This window comes from Mauremys mutica, chromosome 7 (genome assembly GCF_020497125.1).
Source record: "Mauremys mutica isolate MM-2020 ecotype Southern chromosome 7, ASM2049712v1, whole genome shotgun sequence".
NCBI classification, from domain to species: domain Eukaryota; kingdom Metazoa; phylum Chordata; order Testudines; family Geoemydidae; genus Mauremys; species Mauremys mutica.
In genome coordinates this window covers 41,137,380-41,156,540 of record NC_059078.1, presented here as the reverse complement: position 1 = coordinate 41,156,540, position 19,161 = coordinate 41,137,380, and the positions used below count along the sequence as shown (strand labels likewise).

General features: G+C 39.8%; 1 protein-coding gene across 3 annotated transcripts in view; it reads left to right on the top strand.

Moving 5' to 3' along the window:
• Positions 1-19,161, top strand: part of LOC123374161 (plasma membrane calcium-transporting ATPase 2) — a 170,182-nt gene that overhangs the window by 99,080 nt on the left and 51,941 nt on the right. For all 3 annotated transcript variants that reach the window (XM_045023762.1, XM_045023761.1, XM_045023763.1), the window contains 2 exons: positions 9,264-9,443; positions 10,569-10,656. In XM_045023762.1, the coding sequence (XP_044879697.1) occupies positions 9,264-9,443; positions 10,569-10,656 (268 nt within the window). The remainder of the gene's footprint in view (positions 1-9,263; positions 9,444-10,568; positions 10,657-19,161) is intronic.

The window sequence follows — 19,161 nt, the reverse complement described above, 5'->3', positions numbered from 1 at the left end:
GTTTAAAAATAAGCAGTCATCAGTGTTTATGATAATTTATTCTAATATAGGTTATATGTTATGCTATATGGATTGGAGGAGTTAGAGAACATGGATGCAGTGTCTAACATAGCATAACAATCAGGAAGTCCAGGCCATTCATAGTTATTTCAGGCAACTACGTGACCTTCAAAATGTTTGTAGGTGCAGTTTTGATCAGCACCCAAAAATTCAGATGCACATCAAAGTTGTGCTCATCTTTTGGGATTTCCCTTTGCAGCTACCAAACCTATCTTCCTCTCTACCCAGATGAGCCTCGCTTTGTTTAGCATGAGGCATCTCTTCACTGTTTAGTATCTGCCTGTTGTATCTGCTTGTGGGGTGGGGGAGTTCAGTTGCCGAATTCATTTATCAGAACTTATTTTACCCTGGAGAAAATTTTCACATCCTTAAATAAGGATGATAGCAGGACAGAACAGGACACAGAGGAAACATTATAAATACTTTTTTTTTCTGATGCTCTGCTCAACAAATTGCTGTTCTGTTTGTCTCACGGGCCCAATTGTACCTTGAATGGCTTCTTAGTTACACATACTATATTGTAGGAGAAAGCAATATGATATAAAACACAGCATGGCCAAAATGTGTATTCCTCGTCTTCTTTTAACTTTTGAAATACAATATCATATAGTGAGCTATGGAGAATTTATGTGAAATCTCCTCTTTCTTTTCTGTGTTTATACAGCACCTAGCACAGTGTCGTCCTGGTCCATGATTAAGTCTTGTAAGCACGATAGTAATACAATTAATAAATAATAATTAGACAGAGTGCTTTTAATAATATTGAAATAAACCATGGTGAGCTAATGAATGCCATTTGCCAGAAACTTGGTTCACCATTTTGCATATTCCTCAATTATTAACATGATATGCTACAGCGTACCTATTTAATTATAATATCCTGAAAGCTTATCAGGTGGTGTAATAAGCTTTTCTTCCTACATCGGCAGTATTATCTATGTGGGTGCATATGCCAGTTTGAGTTCCAAATGACTCTTGATGCCTTTAGAGAATCTCATTGAAATGAACATTTAGATCAGAAAGAAGATAATTTTGGGATGTGCAGGAAAAGCTTATGCTGTATCTTTTCATATTTTATTGTAACAAGGCATCATGGGGTGTGCACTGTTGTCCAGAAGTTGGGTATTTTGACTGTGCTGTGAAACAGGAAGCAAAATACATATTCTATTGGCTACTTGAGAGATTTGATTCTGAGATAAGCCTGTGTGTCCTGGAATGACATACCATCATTATAAACCGCATCTGCATTATTATTAGGGCTGTCAAACGATTAAAAAAATTTATTACGCGATTAATCGCACTGCTAAACAATAATAGAATGCCATTTATTTAAATATTTTTGGATGTTTTCTACATTTTCAAATATATTAATTTCAGTTAGCACACAGGATACTAAGTGTACAGTGCTCACATTATATTTATTTTTATTACAAATATTTGCATTGTAAAAAACAAAAGAAACAGTATCTTTCAATTCACCTAATACAAGTACTGTAGTGCAATCTCTTTATCATTAAAATGTAACTTACAAATGTATATTTTTTGTTACAGCACTGCACTCAAAAACAAAACAATGTAAAACTTTAGAACCTACAAATCCACTCAGTCCTACTTCCGCCAATCGCTCAGACAAACAAGTTTGGTTACAGTTTGCAGGAGACAATGCTGCCCACGTCTTGTTTACAATGTCCTCTGAAAGTGAGAGCAGGCATTCGTATGGCACTGCTATAGTTGGCATTGCAAGATATTTACGTGCTAGATGCACTAAAGATTCATATGTCCCTTCATGCTTTAACCACCATTCCAGAAGACATGCATCCATGCTGATGACAGGTTCTGCTCAATAACAATCTAAAGCAAAGCAGACCGACGTGTGTTCATTTTCATCATCTGAGTCAGATGCCACCAGCAGAAGGTTAAATTTCTTTTTTGGTGGTTCAGGTTCTGTAGTTTCCACATTCGAGTGTTGCTCCTTTTCAGATGTCTGAAAGCATGCTCCACACCTCATCCCTCTCAGATTTTGGAAGGCACTTCAGATTCTTAAACCTTGGGTCGAGTGCTGTATCTATCCTTAGAAATCTCACATTGGTACCTTCTTTGCGTTCTGTCAAATCTGCAGTGAAAGTGTTCTTAAAACGAACCACATGTGCTGGGTCATCATCTGAGATTGCCATAACATGAAATATATGGCAGAATGTGGGTAAAACAGAACAGGAGACATACTATTCTCCCCCAAGGAGTTCAATCACAAATTTAATTAATGCATTATTTTTTAATGAGCATCATCAGCATGGAAGCATGTCCTCTAGAATGGTGGCCAAAGGATGAAGGGACATATGAATGTTTGGCATATCTGGCACGTACATACCTTGCAATGCTGGCTACAAAAGTGCCATGCAAATGCCTATTCTCACTTTCAGGTGACATTGTAAATAAGAAGCAGGCAGCAGTATCTCCTGTAAATGTAAACAAAATTGTTTGTCTTAGCAACTGTCTGAACAAGAAGTAGGACTGAGTGGACTCGTAGGCGCTAAAGTTTTACATTGTTTTGTTTTTGAGTGCAGTTATATAACACAAAAAAAATCTACTTGTGTAAGTTACACTTTCATGGTAGAGATTGCACTACAGTACTTGTATGAGGTGAATTGAAAAATACTATTTCTTTTGTTGATAATTTTTTACAGTGCAAATATTTGTAATAAAAATAATAATATAAAGTGAGCACTGTACACTTAGTATTCTGTGTTGTAATAAAAATCAATATATTTGAAAATGTAAAAAAACATCCAAAAATATTTAATAAATGTCAATTGTTTAACAATGGGATTAATTGAGATTAATTTTTTAAATGCACTTAATTTTTTTGAGTTAATCATGTGAGTTAACTCGATTAATGACAGCCCTAATTATTATAAAAAAGGAAGGAAAACCTTGATGCATACATTTTAAAAAAATTAATAACTGCATTTAAAGTTAGTGTCTGGGCAGATTTATAGTTGCATAGTTGATTTTAGTCAATGAGATAACTGGACTTGCAAATGTCACATACATATATATTTCCAGTTTGAATAGTTGAGGGTCCTAATATACTATTTAAAACTCTTTTTCTTCAGAAATAACTTTAAATATCTATAAATCCGTTTCTGTTAGGGCTAGAAGAAACAATTCTGATCACCTATTCTGACTACCTACATAACACAAGCCATAGCATTTCACCCAGTAATTCCAGTTCCAAGCCCAGTAATGTGGTGTTGAACAAGACCATTATCTTTAGAAAGACATCCAATCTTCATTTAAAGACTTCAGTGTACCACATTCTTGGCTAAGCTATTCCAATGATCAGTGACAGAGACCCTTGCAGTTAAAACATTTACCCCTTATTTCCAGTCTGAATATTTCTAGCTTCGACTTCCAACCATTAGATCTTGTTATGCCTTTGTCTGGTAGATTAAAGAGCCCTGAAGTATTCGATGAACTCTCCCTGTGCAGGTACTTGTAGACTATGATCATATCACATGTTACTTTTCTCTTTGATTACCTTCTCAGAGAGAAGGTTAATTGTTATGAATAGAGCCATGGACTGGTTTTGAGTCCAAAGAAAGTATGTTAATCTGCTGGGAAAGCCACTTTTATGTATATCAAGGAGAGAAAGATATCATTTAGACTTTCACACTTTTACATATTCTTAAAAAATGTCCTCGGTTGAAAGTTTCTACCATCCAAAATAGTTTCATTATGGTTGTAAAAGTTACAAAAATTCTATATTGAAAACATAATTTTTTATGATTCAGTTTGTTAGATTTGATAAAATGTGTAACAATCTTGTCGAAATTACAAATTTAGTGTTGAATATTCATCAAATAATTGTATTTTTAAAACAATTTCTGAAAATAATATGTATAATACAATTTAATATGAGTTACATTTCCACTTTAATTTCTGAATTACTTCGTTTTATCTGGGCTGACCAACTGAGTTTAAACGTGGATACAGAAAATATGTATTCCCTTCAGAAAGAATGACATGCTTCTCACTTACTAAAATTAGCAATCAACCTTTGTCCCCCACGTTCACCAAAACCACTGCAATGTACAAAAATGCTTATTACAATAAATTATATTTAACAAAATGGCCCTCAATGGCCCATGTCCTTGATATACATAAAAGTGGCTCTCCCAGCAGATTCTAATACTTTCTTTGGACTCAAAACCAGTCCATGGCTTTAATGATCTTTATAGCAGGCAGTGAATTCAGGGGTTTTAAGCTTAGACTGTGTCTGAATGCAAAGTCTCAGAATTTGGATGTGGTAAGACAGTTGGGGCCAATCCTGTGAGGTGCTGGGTGATCACTATCTGCAAAGTGCTGAGTGCCCTCTGCTCCCATTAATGTCAACCACAGTGGAAGGTACTCAGTACCTCTTGGGATTTGGCCCCTAATACACTTTTTCTCAAAGGCTCACTCCCTTTCTAGAGCCATACATTTTTTATAATACTTCACTCTAGGACCTGAATGCATCTGATGGTTCTTGATAGTGGGGTCATCAGTTACAATCATTTGGTGTACATCCTCTCACGCATAGGCTTCATCACTCCACTGTCCTCAATGACTTTGATAGGGCTTTGAATTCACAAGGTGAATGCTTATTTTGACATTTCTAACCATCTTGCTTAGCCAAGATCTGTAGAATAAAGAAGCATGGCTATGAACTTGAAATGAGTTTTCCTGTGAATGGCTTGCCAATTACAGAACCAGTTTCTCCTCCCTTGGTTTTCACACCTCAACTGCTAGAACAGGGCCTCATCCTCCCTGATTGATCTAACCTCGTTATCTCTAGCTTGCTTCTTGCTTGCTTATATATACCTGCCCCTGGAAATTTCCACTACTTGCATCCGAAGAAGTGGGTATTCACCCACGAAAGCTCATGCTGCAAAATGTCTGTTAGTCTATAAGGTGCCACAGGATTCTTTGCTGTGATACTACATTATTCACCTACCCCACACAGGGGTATGTGACTTATTTGTAAAGGACTTTGGGATCCTCTGGGGGAAAAGGAACTATATTAGTCCATACTATTTTTATCATTCACTGAGTGGTATAGAGTTGGTGTGTGCACACTCATGAAAAACTGTCCCTGCCGTAATGAGCCCCGAATATACTCAAACAATCGAATCAGGATTTTCCTAAAAAGACAACTCTCCACCTCTTGACCAGCTTAAAGGATAACGTTGAGGGATTCAGAGCCATTGTTTTTTCTAATACTTTGTGATAATTCTCCTTCTGCTTTTAAGAGTCTTGAAGGAAAAACATCTGGATGTGCTTACTCAGATTGCTCTGAAGTGTTTTTGTTTTGAGTTTCACTGGCTTGCATCTACATTAATGGGGCAGATGCTGTATGGTGAACTTTAAGAACAACATGCTTGCTTTGAGAGTAGCTCTTTAGGCCCGGGCTGTGTTTTCTTCTGGTTTTTACAGCACTAACTTCAGGGTTATGACTTAATGAATAATTATAATCCTTGTAGAAATAAGTTATTCAGACCAACCTATATCCACTACCCATTACAGCAGACTATGCAAACTTTGTGGGAACATTCATTATTTTCAGTAGGTCTACAGCAAACAGCATTTTTTTAAGATACCACTATCCTAACTGTCTTATCTTTAAAGGTCATACTTAATGGTCCTGCAAAGACAGTACAGGACATGATAGGCCAGGGAATTAAAACTACGGTGTTGGTGTTTTAAATGAATATCTCTAACCTGTTAATCTCCATTCTCTCTAGCTGTAAAAGGGTGCTAATTTATGTTATATATCCACTAATTCAAAAAAACAAACTAAAAATCCTGTTGCATATTTTTCCTATATCTCTACAATATATTGATTTTTACCTAATTACCTAATACTGAATCTTTTTTTTTAATGACCTCCCAAATGACAATCAAAGAACAATCATTTATTGTGCTAGAAATGCACATTACTCTAATGCAAGGGTGGGCAAATGTTTTGGCCTGAGGGCCACATCTGGGTATGGAAATTGTATGGCAGGCCATGAATGCTCACGAAATTGGAGGTTGGAGTGCGGGAGGGGGTGAGGGCTCCGGCTCAGGGGGTGGGCTCTGGAGTGGGGCCAGAAATGAGGAGTTCAGGATGTGGGAGGGGGCTCTGGGCTGGGGCAGGGTGTTGGGATGCAGGGAGGGTGAGGGCTTCGGCTGGGGGTGCAGGCTCTGGGGTAAGGCTGGAGATGGGGGGTTGGGGGTGCAGGAAAGTGTTCCAGGCTGGGACCAAGGGATTCATAGGGTGGGAGGAGGATCAGGGCTGGGGCAGGGGATTGGGGCGTGGGAGGGGGCCAGGGGTGCAGGCTCCAGGTGGCACTTACCTCAACTAGCTCCCAGAAGCAGCGGCATGTCCTCCCTCCAGTTCCTACACAGAGGCGCAGCCAGGCAGCTCGGCGCACTGCCCCATCCTCAGGCACTGCCCCTGCAGCTCCCATTGGTCATGGGTCCAGTGGGAGCTGCAGGGACGGTGCTTAGGTTGGGGCCAGAGTGCGGAGCCACTGGCTGCCCTTACACATAGGAGCCGGAGGGGGGACATGACACTGCTTCCGGGAGCCATGTGTAGCCATGGCACACACGGAACAGGGCAAGCCCCAGATTCTGCTCCCTGGCGGGAATTCCAGGGCCAGATTAAAACATCTGAAGGGACAGATGTGGCCCCCGGGCCATAGTTTGCCCATCTCTGCTCTAATGCATTGCCAGGAAGGTTTGGATGTATTTAGTGCCTATACATTTTTGTAGAATTTCCCTTACTTTTAATTAATAAATTGAATAATAAATAATATATGGGAGCACACTGTGCACAGCTGGAATAATGAAGTTGCATTTCTGCATATGTTTTTGATTCTGAATATCATTTTGGTAGTAGAGCATCACAACTGGGTATTTATAGCAAATTTATTAATATTTAGGCAGCTTCTCTGTGCTCTTCTTCAGCATTTCCTGAAGCCCTGTCAATTTATTTTCCACTAGAAGCAAGAGACTGATCAAAAGTAATAGAACATTTGTGCTGTTTAATATCTGAAAACTGCTGTTACCTAATTAAAATGTTTGTGTCCTAAGTACTGAAAGTCTTTTGCAACATGTGTCATGGACTTTAGAAAAGAAGCATCTCTTTATTAAATAAAAATAGCTGCTAAGATGAAGAAATGTACAATGAAAAAAAGTCAGCTTTCATTTCATTTCCAGGGAATCTTGTTTTATCTCAAAGTACTTTGTTTTGGCAGTCTTTATGGGCCAAATCATGGTCTTGCAGCTCCCCTTGCTGTGGAGAAATTTAATGCTGTGTGAACTGGCATAAGGAGCTCTCGATGTATCTTCCACTCTGGGAGAGCCATTAAGCCCCGCCTCCTCAGGATGCAGGGGGTGCAGGCCCCGATTTTTAAGGATGATGGAGAGGCCATAAACATGCACGGAGCCTTCTAAATGCATGCAGGAGGGGCTGACCTCCTCAGCTGACTGACATGCAGCCGAATGGGAACTCAAAGTCCACATGGAGCAATAGTACTGGCAGAAAACTCAAAATAGAGTTGTCAGAAGGAAGATGTTGCATCAAAAATCTAATCTGGGGGAGGGAGAGTAGGGCACAATTCTATACTCCTCTCTCCTAATACCCCAAGACTAGAGGTAGGGGTCTTTAGTAGTAAGTGGGCTCCGTCCCCTTTGTTGAGCTCCACTTCTCCCCGTGATGCCTCCCCCTAATATGTTTGCTTCTGAAATAGCATGACATCCTCAGGATCTATCAGGCTGGTGCAGAGTCATCATAGGCAGAAGGAATTGGCAAGTCAGCTTCTCTATTCCTGCATATCCTAGCCAGCATTTAGCTGTATGTCATTTCACCATCACAGAAACCATTGTTCCAAAAGTATATTTAATGACATTTAAACACTTTTTAAGCCCTTGCATAAAAATCCAGCTATTTTGACATCATAAATAGAGGATGTGTGGCTGACGGAGTTCTGTGCATACCCCTGTGTTTATTCTGAGTACACAGTGGGCCTTCAACACTGAAGGAAAAATATATATGCCAGATATTCAATGCAAACTTATTTTTGCACAGCAGAGGGGATTGACTGGAGAAAGCCTGGACACACGGAGAACCACACTGCTATGCACCACTTAGTCTATGCAGGAGAGGAGCCTTGATCCCAACCATACACAGGGATTTTCAGATGTGAGACTCCCTGTTTTGCAGCATCAGGATTCCCCTCCACAAGATAACGGGTGGGTGGGGAACTTTGTGGCCCTCAAATCAAAGTCAGTCAATCCTATCACTTCATGTGGTGGTTGGTTGCCAAGTATGATTAGACACAGAAGCAGCGTATTTTTGCATACCAGCCTTAAAGTTAGTGTGGTGATAGACTCAAACATGTATGCATGAAACAAATTATAAAACTCCTTTTTGGTGGTGCATGTTGGGTTTTTTTTGTTTTCGATTTGGATACTTCAGATTCAAAAATGAAGCTAGGAGGCAGGCTCCTCTATGGGCAGGACTTAAGCGGGAGGATTTGGCTACTTCATGTGAAACTGCAGCCTTACTTCCGAGTTTCTTGGTTTTCTACTTTGTTTTAACTCAAATGGTCTGAAAAAAAATAGCAATCTCTGAAACCATTGATATGTACTTGCAATTTTAATTCAATGTAGCCAAGATTTGTTGGGGCAGAATATATGTAATAACATTGTCACTCCTTTGAAGAATGGATACATTATTGTAAATAATTTTAGAAAAATAACTGCAATGTCTTTAGTTCATCCTTATAACTGAATACATTTCTATTAAAATTGTCTGTTTACCAATGTGTCATATCTGAGGAGAACACAGAAGGAAAAAAGAAGGAAGGAATGGTGTTCTTGTTGGATCAAATGGAGCATTCCATGCTGAAACCTGTAGTCTCAGCAGGCTGCACCTCCATACTAAGGCTTAAGTCAGTTGCAAACTACTCCTTTGTAGTAAAAACTAGGGGTAGCTTATGGGGTTTTGGGCAAGTTGTGAGAGTAACCCTTCGATGGGCAGTTTAGATAGCCCTGATATTTGCCATGATTTTGTTGGTTTTTTAATAAATCCTCTTTTTATCTCTAGGAATTGCTCACTTTAAAAAATATGGCAATTAAAAAAGCCGTAGCAGCTTATGTATATTGTACTCTGTTTATAGGTCCCAGAAGCCATAAGAAAGTGCCAGCGAGCTGGAATTACAGTTCGCATGGTCACTGGGGACAACATCAATACAGCTCGTGCCATCGCAATAAAGTGTGGAATTATTCATCCAGGAGAAGACTTTCTTTGCATAGAGGGAAAGGAGTTTAACAGGAGGATCCGAAACGAGAAGGGAGAGGTAATTCATGAATTGAATATAAAGTAACTTTTCCCGACGTTATGTTTCATAAACTATAGTGAAGGATGGAGGAACACACTGTATTTCTTTTCTATTGTGATGTCCCTCACTTCAATAGACAACGACCAACCCAGCAGCCTGACCGGAGGGATGGTTCCACTTCCAACACTGTTCCTTTGTTATTTCAATTGCCTCTGATAAACTAGCATGTTACATTTAACTTCTCTGAGAGTTATCTAATCAGTGACACTGTCACATTAGTGCTAACCCAATTCAGCTCTTTTCTGAACCATGATATCGGACTGTTTCAAAAAGTACAAATTCAGAAAAGTTCTTTAACCCTCCCCCGCCCCAACAAACAAACCAAAAACTCCCCCAAAAAAACCCAACAGCAGGGCTCTCAGAGCTCACTAGCAACTGGCAGCCATACAGAGTCAGCCTCTAAATGCTGTTTTTACTGGAGCTCTGACTTCTCGCATCGAGTCTCATTTAAAATGTGGCTCCATTCTCAGATGAGACTACATAAGTGGTTACACCCAAGCAAACCGACTGAGACAACATGAGGGCAGAACTGTCAGACAATAAGGTTTGCTAGTTGGACACTGAGGGCACAATCTGGCCTGCAGAACCTTTTCTCTTGGTGATGATGTGTGAGATAAAGAACTCATCTGGATTTCCAGATCCCAGCTAGAGTTGGCAAGGCTAGAAAACAGAAACATCTTTCTACTTGTAGACTGAGCACACTCGATCTGGGAGCCCTTGAGACCCTGCAGATATAGAACTCCACCTTGCTACTTTTAGAGTGACATTCTGGAATGGAGTGATTCCGTAAGGCCACTTCTGTCCCTACAGTGAATCCTACCTACTTCAGCCAGCAATCGAGGCAATTCAGTAAGACACTGTGGGGAATTCAGTGTCTCATGGCCCTACCTACCCTACCAGTAGTGCTGGCTGTTACCGTCATTTGGCCATCATTTTGGAGAGCGATGGTTCCAGATTACCAGTATAGGGGCTGATTCTCCTTTCCTACCGGTGTTGAGTGTAAAAGGTGAAAACATTTCTAGGCAGGAAAACATAGCTCCAGATTTGCTTACGACAGGCTGATGATTGAATTATTATTTTCAGATTGAGCAAGAACGTATTGACAAGATCTGGCCAAAACTACGAGTACTTGCTCGCTCATCTCCCACAGACAAACACACTTTGGTGAAAGGTGAGTGCAAATAATCCATATGTGTGTGAGTATGTATAATAGCCATGGTTGTCTAATGGCGTCACCTACTGTACTTGTTTTTTATATTGCAATCCAGACACACAGCAATGTACTGTTGGTAGGGCAGAGTGGAGGGAGGAAGAGGAGAAGCAGGAGCTAGCTGTGTTATTTCTCATGTCACAATTGTTTCACTCATCAGAGAATTAGGCCAGGTCTGTGCTAGAAACTTTTGCTAGTAGATCAAGTGTTGGTCAGGGATGTGATTGTTTAACAACATTTCTCTACTAGCAAAAACCCTAATATTGACGCAGTTATGCAGGTACAATAAAATGTTTTTGTGGAGATAGTATTAAAGGGATAGCTGTGTTAGTCTATGTCCACAAAAACTGAATTGGCCTTCACCATTGGTTCTCCACTTGTAAGGTAACTCCCTTCTCTTCATGTGCCAATATGTATGCATGTATCTGTAATTTTCACTCCATGCATCTGAAGAAGTGGGTTTTTTACCTACAAAAGCTTATGCCCAAATAAATCTGTTAGTCTTTAAGGTGCCACCGGACTCCTTGTTGTTCTTGTGGAGATAGCTTATTTTGTTTGAGAAACAGAGGGAAATATGGGGGAGGTGAGGAGAAACATGTGAGAGAGGAGAGAAGGGAAGGGAGGGGAGAGGAAACAAAAAAAAATGGGGAGTTTTTTGTTTGTCTTCTTTTATAATACAGGTGTGTTGTCTAGTGATTGGAGCACTGTGCTGTGAGGTAGTGTTCTTTTTCCAGCTCTGCCACTGATGACTTCTGTGACCTAGGGGAAGTCACTTAAACTTCCCTTTATGTCATCAATAAGATGAATCAAATAATACAGTACCTTAAGGATAATCATTCTATCAAATGCTGTGTGGACAATTTAGGGTTGATGAAGAGGACAAGGGAATTTACTGAAAGGCCACCTGTACAAGTTTTGCCATTTCTTTCTGTGACTGAGTTTGCAGGTTCACTGCAGAATTCATAGGAAAAGCACTTGCTTTCTAATGCGGTTGTCAGCAAAGTTTCAGCATGTATTTAACACATGTAGGTTAAAGAGGTTTCATTTAAACCAGCTTTTGTTTACTTCATAGACAGGTGTTTTGAATATGAAAACAGATACAATGCATCCTCCATATTCCCCGTGAATTAGTGTTCCTATGACGTGATCGCCCATGCCTGGGCGTACCCATACTCTTTTACTGCCCATCTCCTTACCCCTCCTCTTCTCTAGAGTGACAGACGTGGTTTCCCAGGCAGTCATGTCTGTTGTCTTTGTAGGCTACCTGAAAAGTCTAACTGGAAATAACAAAGGAAGTTTCTCTCTCAGGAGTAGTGGAAATACAAATGTGATTCATTGACTTCTTGTTAGTGCTTGCTTGTCAATATTTTCATTGTGGCTTTTCAGTTAGATTAGAATGTGGCACTGACTGGGAGTGGAAGAGCACGTATGCAGGTCAGAGGTACTTAATAAGAAGTAGGAAGAAGTAACCGTTATGAATGAGAGAGGAGCTATAGATTTTTGATATTTGTATGCAGCTGTCCATAAAGTAAACAAAAAACGAGTTGATTAAAAATAACCCACAATTTAAAATATATATATTCAAACTTACCTAAAACCAGCAATACAAGGGTAAGAGCTCTTCTTGCTCATGAGGAGAGTGGTTTTTAAACTTTTTAAGCTGAGCCCCCTCTTTAAGTAACAATTTTTGGTTGTGCCCCCCACAACCCAGACAAAAATACACATACAGAAGTATGCTTGATAGCCTGCTCATAAACCTAACAGAGAGCTAACACAACTTGAATTACATTACCTATACCTTTACGTTTCAAATACACCAATACTTACCAATGGCACAGCCAAGGCTTCCTCAGCAGTGGGCTGCTTCTACCTTGCATCCAGGCTGCACTGCTAGGGCAGAGCCAATACCTGCCCCTCCCCCCTCGGATTTCTAGGGTGGAGGAAGGCATGTTTAACAGGCTCTAGGGGCGGGAGCCAGCACCAGGCAGGGTGGCTTGCTGAGGTGAGTGAGGGTGTGGAGATGGTGCTCCCTCACCTGGGCCCCGCTGTGTGGCTGACACAAGCCACCTGGTGTTGCTTCTCGCCCCCCCCCCAACTTTCCTGACCCCCAAGAGGGGAGGGGTGTCCCACAGTTTGAAAACCTGTGCATTAGGAAGAGAGTCTTTTCATTATGGTGACTCCATTCACATGACTAAGTTCTGCCACATTTGCTGTTACATGCAAGGATACATGTTTTAAAAAGCAGATTCCATTTTGGCATAAAACTGATGTAATTCCCTGATCCTCACTGGCTGTCTGCAGGTTCCAGGTGTATATTTAGGAGTTGGTTTTGACCTATAAAGTGCACTCCCCACCCCACCTCCACAGATGCAGTCAGCGGAGGCATTCAAGATGGAGTCTCTTTCATGGAAAAGAGAGGTGCTGTTTGCAGGGTGTTGTCCATGGAGGCCCCTCCACTGTGGAGCCAGTGCCTTCCGTGGTCTGAAATCTGAATCTGTTGGTCTTGAGGGCATACTCCAAGGCCTATGTCTACAATCAGGCTGTTGGGATGAAGGGCTGTGATACAGGCTGGTGCATGAGCTATGGGGTGTTAGTGGTTGCTCTGATTTAATCTTTGTTAAAGTATTTTCAGATTCTGGGTGAGAAATAGCTGCTGACTCCATCCTTTTATACTGTATATTGAACTGATGACACAGGAACTTAGAGTGGAATTTTGAAAAGCATCTAAATGACTTTGAGGAGCATACATCCCCATTGTAAATAAACTAGGTCACTTGAGTGCTTTTGAAAATGATGCTCACCCTCCCTCCAGCCTCAGTATGTTGGGTAAAGGAGCCAGAATGTGATGTAAATGATCTCTTAAAGCCCTGGCTCTGGCTAGAAGAGAATTCCCCCGACACAGAAACTGAAGTTGATAGCCATAGACTGTCTTCTGAAGACCCTTCCCTGATCCCCTTCTCATCAGGGCATAGGGAATGTGTCGGGGGTGGCAATGCAGCATGATGGGTACTCTGGGCTTCACTGCTGCTTCTCAGAAGATGAATACACGCAGCTGTAGCTTAGCTTTTCAGGACTAAATTATGGCAGGTGCTGTTTAGGCCCCCAGAACAGCCCATGCAAAGGCAGCTTAAAGCCCTCACAAGTTCTGTGCTGCACTTCTAAGATGCAAGACAGAATCTTACCCTAGAGCCTAATATAGGTGCATGGCTCTAAATTCTAATGGAAGTGTGTATTGGGAGTGTCATAAAATCAAGTAAATAAATTGTTGGAGACTGCCTGTGTGAGTGAATCACGCAGGATTTTCCCCTAAGAGGAAAATGAACAGAGTTGAAGAGTAGTAAGCAACAAAATATTAACAAGATTTACTGGATGTGCAGTGTGAGATTTTGAAAGAAAATTCTATTGCAGAATACCTTATATAACTGGTATTGTTGGTAACATTTTAGAGATGATGATGATGAGGTCAAATGAAAAAACAATTATATTATCCAATGCAGTTTAAGAGCAGCTCTACATTGCTGTGAAATGTTTTTGGTTTATAATACTTTAAGGGCCCTTAAAAGTTACAGGAAATTATTTAAATGTTCACTAGTTCTGGTCCTCTTGCTCTGAAGTACGTGTTTCTCAGTCACTTGGGGGATAGAGCAAGTTTTCTCTTTGATACATTATGTTCGCTCTAGGGCTAAAAACACACATCACAAAACAAACTTTCATATTTAATTTTTAATGACATACAGCTGCCTGAGGGAGGGAGCACTTTTTTATTTTACTGCCACAATCCTGCCCAGCAAAAATCATTTGTATGTAGCATAAGACACTTTTATTATACATTTTTGTTCTTTTGTAATATTGAGACTCAGAAAGGCATCATTCAGCATTCAAGTTGGGAAGGCACTGCGTCGTTATATGTGTAAGGCTGCTCCAAGGCACTAGAGTTTTCGGCATCCAAAATAGGTTTGAGAAGATTTTTTTCTTGGACATGAAGATAAGATTTCTTTCACTCTAGAAATGAATCCTCTGTGTGTGTGTGTGTGTGTGTATTTTATAATATGTATTCTTCATATAACATGTAGCAGCTCCTTGGTGCCTTGAGCTTATCCTTTAAGGCCTCAGTCTTGTAACTGAATGTCCCCAAACGGGTGTCCGCTCCAGCCCTATTGAAATCAGTGGGTTCTGCATGGGCTCAGGTGTCTGCATCTTCTGATCTGATTGCAGAATAAGGGTCTGCAGTCATATTCTTTTCTGTTCCATGCTAGTAGTATGTATTTTATTTATTTTGGAGCACCAGCCACTTAAATATCACAGTTCTGTCTGAAAATGTACCCACTGTTGTTACAAGTTACACCCCCCCACCACCTGCCCCAAGGGCCTAATTCTGCCCACACTTAAACACTTAACTTTTTGCATGTGACTAGTCCATGGGACGACTCACATTAGGACATTTGCAGGATCCATGTCCTAAAACAAAACTGAAAGAAACTAGAGGAAAAATTATTTTCTATATTTTTGTCAGTATACTTCTGGATTTGAAAGTACTCTTGTAAATAATCAGTTTCACTGTTCTCTCTATAGTCAGTCAGTTTCTCCTATTACATCTGAGAGTCATTCACATAGCAGCAGAGTAGAAAAAAATGTAATGTGATTGTAAAACCACAATAATTGGCAGTGGGCCTTGTGGGAAAAAGGGTTTTAACTGTGACTAATTTTAACTATTTGGAAATGAATTTATTTCAAGTTTCCTTTTAAGTAAAAGATCTAAATTATTATTTTATTAACCAAGAGCCTAAAGTTTAAAAGTTAGGAAATGTATCTAAATTTTAAAGGTTAACATGAGCTGAGCAAATATTTTTAGAAGATATATTTAATACAATTGCTTGTATTAAATTTGTAAAATATAAGAAATATGTATTGGGTGATCCATCATACTGGACCAATAGTACCTAAACATAAGTGTGCTTTGAATCTTCATATTTCCAGCATTCCTTGTCTCTCGTTGTTTTCAGTTTATTGGCAGACATGGAAAGGGTCAACTACATCCCAATCTGTTCTGTTCTTTGAAAACAAACAGTATCTTACAGATAACTCTAAGGGTGGCATTGCTAATGAGATTCGTTAAAATAACGTTGCATTTATGCTGCAATGAAGTGAAACCTGAGGCTCCACTTGTCGATGCCTTTGATCTAAGCAGTAGGTGGAAAGGGGTTTACTTGTAGATGGAATGGAAGATGCACTTGCTGACTAATAATCTCTGTAATATGATCCAGAGGGGATTTGATCTAACAGCTCCTTGAAGTCGGGGAGACATGTGAGTTGATACATTTCATTTTAAGTTGTATATGAGATCTTGTTGTCCTGCATTGGAGTAGTAGATGCTTATGGCTACAAACTGATCATGTTGAGGGGTTCAGATCAGAGAGATGTAAGAGGAGATAGTTTGGGAAACCACATGACTCTTGGAGTTCTTCTTCCATATCTTGTGGAGCTGTGTGTTAAAACTCTCTATGTAAGCATCTGACTGGACTAAAGCTGTTTGCCATAAACTGTTTTTCTGACTTTAAAAGTTAGCATTTAAAATCAAAATACATTCTTATAGCAACTGGGAACCAATGGAGTTGTAATGAAGTGCCCAGTCTCTGAATCAGGTCCCATCCCTATCGATATTCTTCACTGATCACTGTAGCAGCCCCTATAAACACAGTACCATAAATAAGGTTTGCAAACAGTGGCCTTTGCTCATCACCTTTTCTTGGTGCGAGCCTGCTTTTATCCCTATGTTCTTTATACATATATATTTATTATTAATTCTTTTTCTTCAATTATTAAGGGAGTCTTTTGCTAACCACTCGATTTTGATCTTGTACTGAAAATGGCTCATGCTGGTCTCCTGTTATAGGCCATTTCACAATCACTGACTCTCCACCAAAGATCCCTGACTGCCAGCTCTTGTGAGCTTCACCCTCAACTGCATTGTCTTAGATGAGTGCAGCTGTCCAGACAGGTTATGGACGGAGAACTGGTCCCTGCCCAATGGGAGCTTTAAGCTGTAGACCAGAACCTTGATTGGCTCTATTAGTGAATGATGACCCAGTGAAGGGTTCTGAGCACTGGTCTGAAGTTCTGTGGGTGTTTGGGAAATGGTCTACTGTGTGCTTTGGAAGCTGGAGTCTCCACCTTCAGTGCCAGGTAGAGTGAATGTTAATGGTTTAATAGGGAAATTGACAAGCAAAGGGATAACTGTGGTAGGTACTGGTCCAAAAGGAAGTGTTAGTTTCTCAGTATTTTTCACCACTGTTGCTATCAATAACTAGGATTAGCTCTGTAAGTCCCCCATATTTGGTGCTAACTTGTGGAATGGTAGGCAGATGCCCTTGATGAAGGTAGAAATCAGTGTCCTGCCAGGCTACTCACAGTATTTCCATTTTCCTACCAAATCACTTTAGTCTTACCTGGGTTAAGCCTGATCTAGCTGTTTTTCGTCCAGGACAATTAAACCAGTCATGCTCCCTACAATTCCAACATGTGTTGCTAAGGGCCTTTCTCTTTAATTTATATAGCTTCTGCTTCCCTCCCCTTTGGGAAACACAGGTGTAAGATCTTCATATTATGACAGTTATCTTTTTTTCACAGATTCATAGATTCCAAAGCCAGAAGGGACCATTGTGATTATCTAGTCTAACCTCTTATATAACACAGGCCATTGAACTTCCCCAAAATAATTCCTAGAGCATATCCTTTAGAAAAAAACCATCCAATCTTGATTTTAAAAATTGCCAGTGATGGGGAATACACCATGAGCTTTGATAAATTATTCCAATAGTTAATTACTGCCAATGTTAAAAATGTATCTTATTTCCAGTGTGAATTTGTCTAACTTCAAGTTCCTTGTGTTATACCTTTCTTTGCTAGATTGAAGAGCCCATTTTCAAATATTTGTTCCCCATGTAGGTACTTACAGACTGTGATCAAGTCACCTCTTAATCTTCTCTTTGTTAAACTTGCTAAATTTTGTTCCTTGAATCTGTCACTCTAAGGCATCTTTTCTAACCCTTTAATCATTCTTGTGGCTCTTCTCTGAACCCTCTCCAGTTTTTCAACATCCTTCTTGAATTGTGGACACCAGCACTAGAAACAGTTTTCTGACAGAGGCCACGGCAGTGCCAAATACAGAAGTAAAATAACCTCTCTATTACTTGAGAATCCTCTATTCATGCAACCAAGGATCGCATTAGCCCATTTGTCCAGAGCATGGCACTGGAAGTTCATGTTACATGCTTTGATGGGCAGTGACACAGTTAATAATGTTTATATGTAAAATACCATTATATGCATTTGACTTAGCTCTCATTGAAATGTACTGGACATTTCACATCCCAGTTCTTGTTTCAGGCTCTCTGCAAACTCAGGTATAATCCTCTTCATGTCTTGAATATTTAATTACAGTAATTAGAAACTTATTTTTTTAAATGAAAGAACAGCAACTGAGAGAGGAGTTCAGCCCTCCCTTACCTGTCAGCCCCCAGCTAGTCCTTTATGGACGTGCCCTGCATTTTGAGAAACATTACACTAGAGTAGGAGAAAAGAAACAATCAACTATAAAAAAACCTAATGAAACTTTGTATTTATTAATTTATGGTAGCATCCATGATGGGTCAGTCACCTTCCATCACATTAAGATGACAGAAGTGACAACAGAGACCAGGGAAATGGGAACAAATAATAGGGATTACTTATGCAAGCCAACTAGAAGCACTGCCGGAGAATGGCAGAAGTGGGTCTCTCAGGGGGATTTAAACTGACTCATCTAGTTTCATCATCCAAGCTGGTTTAAGTGGAAAAGTTAAAGTAAAATCAGTTAAAATAAAAGCTAGTTTTAATAATCTGGGAAGTTAATACAAATAAAGACTTTGCATCTCATTCTTCTTACATTTAAATTGGTGATAAAACTCCCATTCTTCAATGGGAGGAGGAGAAAACACTAGTTTTGAAATACAGTCTATGGATGTTGGATAAAATTGTCAAAAGTGCTTCCATCTCATTGAAAATCAATAGACTCAATGCCTCGGTGTGTGTTTTTGGAAAAGGGGAGTTAGGCTCCTAAGTCACTCAGATGCTTCTGTAAGTGTTACCCTTTATCTAGACAGTGCCCTCCTTTATTTGGTCATTTAGGGGAATGGTTATCTTTGTATAGTTATGCGCCAGGCTATTATACCTCCTTTAGGTTCATTCAGTATCTGATCTAGCACAATATGCCTCAGTGTGAAGCAATTCCTATCTGCAGTCTGTAATAAAACATTGTCTTAAATGATATCTCAATGATTAATAACAATAATAAGCCTTATTAGTGAATTAGTATCATCTTTAATATTAAAGATGATACTAGCATATTCATAGAGTCATAGACTTCAAGGTCAGAAGGGACCATCATGATCGTCTAATCTGACCTCCTGCACAACGCAGGCCACAGAA